Here is an 8,294-nt window from a genome sequence, read left to right as displayed (position 1 = left end):
AAAAAATCCTATCGCCATCCAAGGTAGACTATTTTGAATTCTAAAAGTAAGTCTTCCTAATATATTCATATGACACTCCTAACCAATTAATTAATCAATGATTTGCTTGATCATCACGTTAATATTTCCGAAGTTTTTATTCAAGTAAATGAAACATATCACACCTCCATCATGAAGTTCACGGCTCACTTTAATTAAAAATAGAATAAAGTAAGTACAGCATACAACTAATAATCTACTTAAAATTAAAAATTCATGGAAAATATGATTACATTTGGGTTTGCATTGAAACCTCATTAAACTAAACCAAATCAAAATATAGTGTAACTTCACTTAATTAAAAGAAACTATTCGTGATGGTGCTCTAATAATGATTTTGCAGAAACTACACAAAAATAGAATGTCTAATAAATTTGGTATCTTTGGTGCCATGTCTCTTATCATGATTCGGATGATACAATGTCATCGTTGTCCTCTTGTTCGTGTTGAGAAAGTTCCTCTAGAGTCAATTCTTACAAAAAGAGTCATGTCCTATGACAGCTATTTCTAAATTTTTTGCAGAAATTGGATCTATTGTCTTCCCAAATTCAGTGGCTAGTATTGAACATGGAATTTGATGGTACCATAATTGCTTATAGGTTCAGTAAGTCAAAAGTCATGGTGGAAAAAATGGGAAAATTGGTGGTTGCCCTTTTCCATTCAACCAACTTTATCTGATGTACCTTGTCTTCATGTCAACCTTATTTAATGTACCTGAAAAGTAGTCTTCCCAAATTTGGCTAGTTTTGAACAATTTGCATGTACCTCGACTTAGGTTGATAGATGGAGAAAGAAGACCTATTTAGACAAAATAGCAAAAGATTGTAGGGTACTCTTTTTCTTACAAAACAAAGACCATATTGGTCGTCGTTCATGGAAATGGCACTCATCGCATCGCATCGACTGGCATATATCCCAGACCAACTCTTGCCATGGCCAATATATGTTCCACTTGGACCTCCTCATCCAATCCTAGCTTTCATAACACGGAACAAGGAGAGTTTCCCACCCCACTTACTTGAACCTAAAATACTAAACACTTAAATAGTGGATGTCTAAAAAATAGAAAATTGTCCTTTTTTTTAAAAAAAAATTGAGGAATTTCCCATTTATAGCCGCTATCAGTGTAATACCGCTGCTACTTGTATAGCGTAAATTTTCTTAGCTATTCTCTTCGTTACATGGTCAATGACAGTCAATTACCCTTTTAGTTGATATATTTGAATGGCTCATGGCTAAACTTATATCTGTTATTTATGAGGCAAATTCAATGGGGATTTTCAACAATATACTTTTGCACAAGAATCTCATGAAGACTAATGCTTTCTATATGTATTTTAATAAATATTTCTACATTACAGAAAAACCTTTTGAATTGAAAATCTCAAGATAATTTACATGCGATCTATATAGTCTTCACATTTCAAATTCATATAGATTTAACATTTGATGTCCAGTAATAATTTCAATTTATTTCTTGACTTGTCTTCCTTACGTCAATGATCAAGAGTACATAATCTTTTATTCTATTATATTTATTAATCATTTTTTTACTTGCTGAACTGAAACTGGCATTTGTCCGACATTTCAGACTTTAGAGTTGAAAGTAATTCCAAACAAGGCGGGAGGATAGAAATTTCTTCGGTTCTTTCCGACCGATTGTAGTCTTTTTCTATTATACTTCAAGGATAAGATAAAAGCCGGACTTAACGAACTACGTTGGTTAGATGATTCTCTTCCCTTTCTTTTTAGTTACATAAATGAACAGTTTCTGATTTGAAATTTCCCTAAAGTCCGAATAAGAACATCATAATTGCAAATAGAACATTTTGATCATAATAAAATACATATCGTATGCGCATTACATAATGTTGTGTTTTTCTTACATATCATAAACATCATCCACTCATTCCCGACACCACCCAGAGTTGCTAAAAGTGTTGGATATTTCAATAGTTTTTGAAATTTCAAATGCTGTTATTTTTGAAACCGTTTTCTATCATCATCAATTTGTAACCGTTTTTATCCATCATTAATAAATAATGGTTTTGTAACATTTTATAATGGCCCTATGTTTGTAACATTTGATTTATTTATAAACCCCCATTATTTGTAACGGTCATGTATTAATTATCAACGAATTTATAACGGTTTCTAAATGGCTCTCTCTTTCTTTTACAGATAAATAATTACTTTGAGCGTAATTGAAAAGTAATATCAACATACCAAAACCAGAATATCATTACTTCTCTTTTCCTATCTTCTTAAATATCAATATACCAAAACAACAATATTCTTGTTTCTCTTTATGTTTTTTTTTTTTTTATACACATAACGTTCTTTTGTTTCCTTTTAATATTTAGTACGGAGTATAGGAGAAAGTCTGTTGTATAGAAGAAATTTATTATATCTTGGGAGGATAGCCACTGAAACCTTACTCACTAAATTCCGTACTCCAAATGGCGGAATTATCCTTAAGGACAATGTTTACATGCCTCAAACATTTATTATTATTTTTTAATCTTTTGCAATGTATTTCCAATAGTTATATTATTTTTATGTATTCTAATATTTTTCCAACAAAAAGTGCGTATTTGCATCTCATGACCCCTTTCAGAAAACAAGATAGCTAATGTAACATGTTTAATCTTCCACGTTCTTATCCTCCGACGAACTGATTTTGATGGCCTGGCTTCTCCGAAGTTCATCATACATATCTTGAAGTTTCATTCAGCAGTAAGACGATGAAAGTTATCTCGGTACAGTTGCATTTCGCTATAATTGACAGCATTAACGCCGACACCGTCCTGCCATTTCAGTTACTCGACACCAAGTTTAGCCGCTTCTTTAGCTTCTGATTTCTTTTCTTTTCTTTTCTTTTCTTTTCTTTTTTCCGTGAGCTAGATAACCCAGCGGTGGATAATTGCATAATCGTAATTAGGACATTCGATTTGTTGGAAAAGCATGACACTTGCCATCTTCGAGATGTTAGTCATGTAGAGGCTTTGGTAAATCAAGTATTTTGGTAATTTTTTTTTCAGAGTTTCCTAAAATCAACTTTAATCACTTTCAATTCATTGCTCATCTCTAGAAGAAAGAAAGAAAAAAAAAACGTTAACAGCCCTAGTATCATAAAAGCAACTTCGTAAGCAATTTATTCGCAATAAAATTATGTGAAATATGATATGGTATATATGAAGATGGTAGGAAAATAACATACTTGCAGACTATGATTTTCATGGCTTCCTTTGAATGTTCAGTGACTCTAGATATCCTGCGAAAGGGTGACAATGACAAGTCAACCGCAAAATATACACACACGAAAAAAAGAAAAAAAAGAAAGAAAAAAACGACGATGACGACGACGACAACAACACAACTTTTTGGAAGTTGTTACTTGGAGCTGTTAAGGAAGGTTCGTAGAAAAAGCATATAAGAGTGAGAAAGAAAAACAAGAATCCCGCTCGTTTCATGATGAAAAAAAAAAAATTCACAAAAACGTTTTCCAAATTTTCTAGCGTTTGTTGGAAAATGAATCAGTCAAAGAAACATTTTTGTTATGAAACCTTCAAAAGTGGGGCAAAAGTTTTCACTTATTTTTCATTACTTCTTCCACCTCACTTTCTTTCACCAAACATATTTTCTTTTATTTTTATGTTGTATTTTTTTTTTCTTTTTTGAAAAATCAAGTTTTTAATTTTTTTTCTTCTTCCTTGGATGGTCGCCGACCATGGCAATGGCCAACAACTAGCCACAAGCCAGCTCGAGCCTCGCCATAGGTCAAAGAGGTTCAAGCTCGCCGGATTTCTATGAGGTCAAGCCTCGCTTGATTTGGCGAAGTTGAGGTCACCCGAGGTCAACAAGCTCGGGCCTCACCAAATCCGGGGAGCTAGGTGAGGCTTGGGCCTCGCCCGAGGTCGCTAGAGCCTCGTCGACCTCCGGACCAAGGCTCAAGGCCCCCTTAGCTCCTCGAATTTGGCGAGGCCCAAGCTAGGCGGCCTTGCCCGGCTTGGGGTGAGGCCGGAGCTCGCCAATGGCCAATTGCCGGTTGTCACCTTAGTCGGTGATCGGCCAAGACCAATGAAGAAAAAGAAATAAAGAAAAAAAAGAAAAATTAAAAAATGAAAAATTGATTTTAAAATTATAAAAATTTATTGAAAAAGTGTATGCAAAAAAAGATTTTCCTTACCAAATGGTAAAAAATATTTTCTAATCCATTTTTAAATTTTAACTGGAACATTGAAAAATATGGTTATTTTCCCAGAAAATAGCTTTCTAGAAAACAAATTTTAGAGATGTTATGTTTTTCGTAAAATGAACAAAGCCTTAAACCCATTCTCAGCCATTAAGATAAGTGAGGAATGATTAATATCCTTTTTCCGGTGAAAATCAATCAAGCCCCCCCGAGATCCATCTCGCTGTCAAACCATGGAAATGAATTTGCATTTACACTGCCTTTGTGCTCCTGACGCGATGGACTCAGTTATTATTGGTTGCATTTGACGTCTTGACCATTTGATAACGGGTCATGCAAGGCATGACTTGATATTGAGTGGCTTTAGGTGACCAGTGATCAGAGAAAAGAAATTTAACGATACATCAATGTCCTCTTTTTTTGTTCTTTTTCTTTTTTGTGAATCAAGGTCAAAGTTCGTATAACTAAAACATCGAAAATTTTATCTTCCTTAAGGAATGTGTACTTTTCTGCCGTTATATAAACAGAAGTTCTCAGGTTGATTTTTAAAAACAATGGCTACCTACTTCTACATTAGCTTTGTGCCCATACTTTTGTGTGCACTCTTTGTCATTCAGGCCTCGGAGTTTAGTCACTCCAAGGTCTCAACAAATGTAAGTTGTATTGATGCTGAGAGGAAAGCTCTTATCAAGTTCAAGCAGGAGCTCACCGATCCTTCCAGACGTCTATGGTCATGGATTGGTGAGGATTGTTGCAAGTGGCAAGGAGTTACATGCAATGAGAAGACTGGTCACGTCTCGAAGCTCGATCTCCATAATCCTTGTGATGACTTAGAGAAGTGCATTTTGGGAGGTAAGATACATATTGCTCCAAACAAACTGAAACATTTGAAGTATCTAGACCTCAGCTTCAACAATTTTTCAACCCAACAAATTCCAGAATCTTTAGCTTCTCTTAAAAAGCTAGAGTATCTCAACCTCTCAAATGGAGGTTTCTATGGAGATATTCCTCATCGGCTGAGTAATCTTTCCAATTTACGGTACTTGGATCTTAGTAGTGGGTGGTTGGTGCAAAAAATAGAGAATCCTCAATGGCTATCCACATTTTCTAACTTAAAGTACTTGGATCTCTCTAATACATATGGTCTAGATACCAAAGAATGGTTAAGTCCTATCAACATGCTTTCCTCCTTGGAGTTTTTAAGATTGAGTGGATGTGGTTTGGAAGATGTTCCAGCCTCCCAGCATGTCAATTTCACTTCTCTTAGATTCCTTGATCTAAGTTACAACTCCTTGAATTCATCTATTCCTCTTTGGTTTCAAAACTTCAGCAAACTCGAGCATCTTGATTTAAGTAATAATGATCTCCAAGGTATATTCCCTGCTGTCATCCTTGAAAATAGTCCGTGGCTTAGATTCTTTGATGTCTCTGGAAATAAGCTAGAAGGTGAACTTTTGAAAAATTTGAGCATTTTCTGCAATCTACAAGTACTGCGCTTGGGTTATAACAAATTTAGTGGGAGGATTTTTGACATCAAAGGTGATGCTTTGATTTGTGGACAAAGCAACTTGAAGACTATTGATGTTTCCAACAACAATTTCAATGGTCACTTGCCCAATCAATTTGGGAATCTCAAATATCTTGAAATCCTTGATCTTTCATGGAACTCAATTTCAAGTCCAATTCCCACTAATGTGGGCCAACTATTATCTCTAAGAGAGTTGCAGCTCTCTTCTAACAAATTGAGCGGAAATATTCTAAAAAGTATTGGGCAACTATCCAATCTAGAGGTAATGGACATTGGTGATAATCAATTAGATGGAGTTGTCAACGAGCTTCACTTTTCTAGTCTCACCAGCTTGACCTCGTTGTACTTTTGGGGGAATGAGCTTGTTATAAATGTTAGTGCATCTTAGGTTCCTCCTTTCCAAATTTAAGAAATTGTTATGTCAAGTTGCAAAGTGGGACCGAAATTCCCAAACTGGCTTCGAACACAAAGGACCCTTTCAGCATTAGACATGTCAAATGCTAGCATCTCGGATGAAGTTCCCTATTGGTTATCTAACGTTTTATCTGACATTGAAGAGTTGTATCTCTCAAGCAATATGCTCAGAGGAAAAATTTCCCAAATTATAGGGAAAAAGATGCCACTATTAACACTAATGTCACTTTCTAGAAATAACCTTAGCGGTGGCTTTCCAAATTCATTATGCATGTCAGATTTTTTGTCTTTTCTTGATCTCTCTAAGAACCAACTATCTGGGAAACTTCCACAATGTTGGAGGAAGTCGCAAGTAGATTTGCATTGGATTTTATTGGGAGACAACCGGTTAAATGGTCAAATTCCAAACTCTCTATGCTATCTAGAGGGATTAGAACTTCTAAGCCTCCATGGAAATGGCTTGAATGGAGTGATTCCAAAATGTTTACTGAAGCTAAATTTAGAAGTCCTCGATCTTAGTGATAATCAATTCACTGGTAGAATACCTCAGTTTGGACAACACTCTCAATCATTTAGGATAATCGATCTTGAGAAAAATTACTTCACTGGAGACATTCCTTTGGAGCTATGCCATCTTCCTATCCTCCAGCAATTAAGCCTAGCACATAACAACCTTTCTGGAGGCATTCCTCGTTGTTTCAACAACTTCTTGCAGATGTGGGCTAATTCCACCTTTTATCCATATGGGGGATTTGTGTTGGGGGTTTCTATTATGGTTAATATAAAAGGAAGAAGCCTAGAATTCACCAAGACACTCCTATATTTATTTTCCATTGATCTTTCAAGCAATGCATTAGACGGACAAATACCAGAAGGATTGACTAGGCTTGCTCGACTTCAGAATTTGAATCTCTCTCAAAATAAGCCGATTGGAAAAATCCCTTCAGATATTGGCAAATTGAGAGATTTAGAATCATTGGATTTATCCAATAACAAGCTATTGGGTGAAATCCCTCCTAGCATATCCAATTTAGACTTTTTAAGCCGTTTGAATCTTTCATATAACAATTTGTCTGGTCCCATTCCATCGAGCAATCAACTACGCACTCTGGAGGGTCAATCTATTTATCGTGGCAACAATGGACTTTGCGGAGCTCCTCTTTTGAAAGTTTGTCCAGGTGATGAGGATAATAATATGGATAGACCATATGGTCACAATACAAGTGAAGATGAATCTAACGAAGGTAACTTCGTTCTTAATTGGTTTTACTCAGGATTGGGATGGGGTTTTGCGATGGCATTAATGGGATTCTGTGGTATATTACATATCAATCAAACTTGGAGGACCTCCTATTTTCAGAGAGTGGATATGATTATTCAAAAAATTTGCTCTCGAGGATGATTACTATGCTTTGGTTCAAGAGAGTCTTTCAATTTCAACTATGCAATTAAGAGGTTATCTCTCATGATCTATATTTTCTTTTCCTTATACTCATTTTTTTTTTATACATGTTGTTAATTATTTCTATATTTTGTCCTCACATTTGTGAGCCGCAGGTGACACCTTTATGAAAGTACAGGTTGATTAATCCAATTCTGGAGACATGTGCCACTACAATTGCTATGAAACTGATAGTTCCTTTCTTTATGATGGAAGATTGCTATTGAAGCGTCAAGTAATAAAGAAGTTGTGCTCATTATTGTCCAACATTTCTCTCTTTCTTTCCGTTTGGTGATTAAAAAAAAAAAATTCTCTTGCTTTTGTCCTATAAAATAATATGTATATGTTTAATGTGAAATGAGCAGATTATGTGAAATTAGACAAGCCTACTATTCCATATTTGAAACACCGCTTGGTGCTACTAGCATGTGAAAACCGTTGATAACTATCAAAACGTGTTTAACAACAAAAATTTTAGTTGGTAACTTTGTTGACCCTTAAATTTTTGTCGACACATAAGCATTGAAAAAATCCAAAAAAAAAAAGACAAAAGGAAGAAAAGTTAAACCATTAGCAAGGTGTTTGCTAGTGTGTCAAATGATACAGGGGACGGAAGTGAAAATATCATTAGCTGTCGTTAAACCAGGTCGAATACTTTATGAAATGGGTGGAGTAGC

General features: G+C 35.3%; 2 protein-coding genes across 2 annotated transcripts; both read left to right on the top strand.

Moving 5' to 3' along the window:
* The first annotated feature begins 4,788 nt into the window (after positions 1-4,788).
* On the top strand, positions 4,789-6,150 carry LOC104428669 (receptor-like protein EIX1). Its single transcript, XM_018866307.2, has one exon. It carries the CDS (start codon positions 4,789-4,791, stop codon positions 6,148-6,150), a length of 1,362 nt encoding a protein of 453 aa, XP_018721852.2.
* LOC120291107 (receptor-like protein EIX2) lies at positions 4,809-7,989 on the top strand. The gene is made up of 2 exons (XM_039308059.1): positions 4,809-7,631; positions 7,734-7,989. Exon 1 carries the CDS (start codon positions 6,181-6,183, stop codon positions 7,576-7,578), a length of 1,398 nt encoding a protein of 465 aa, XP_039163993.1. The 5' UTR covers positions 4,809-6,180; the 3' UTR covers positions 7,579-7,631; positions 7,734-7,989.
* Positions 7,990-8,294: the final 305 nt, after the last annotated feature.

The sequence above is a fragment of the Eucalyptus grandis genome, chromosome 3 (genome assembly GCF_016545825.1).
Source record: "Eucalyptus grandis isolate ANBG69807.140 chromosome 3, ASM1654582v1, whole genome shotgun sequence".
Classification (NCBI taxonomy): Eukaryota; Viridiplantae; Streptophyta; class Magnoliopsida; order Myrtales; family Myrtaceae; genus Eucalyptus; species Eucalyptus grandis.
Note: the sequence above shows the minus strand (reverse complement) of the source record. Positions and strands in the feature narration are given on the sequence as shown.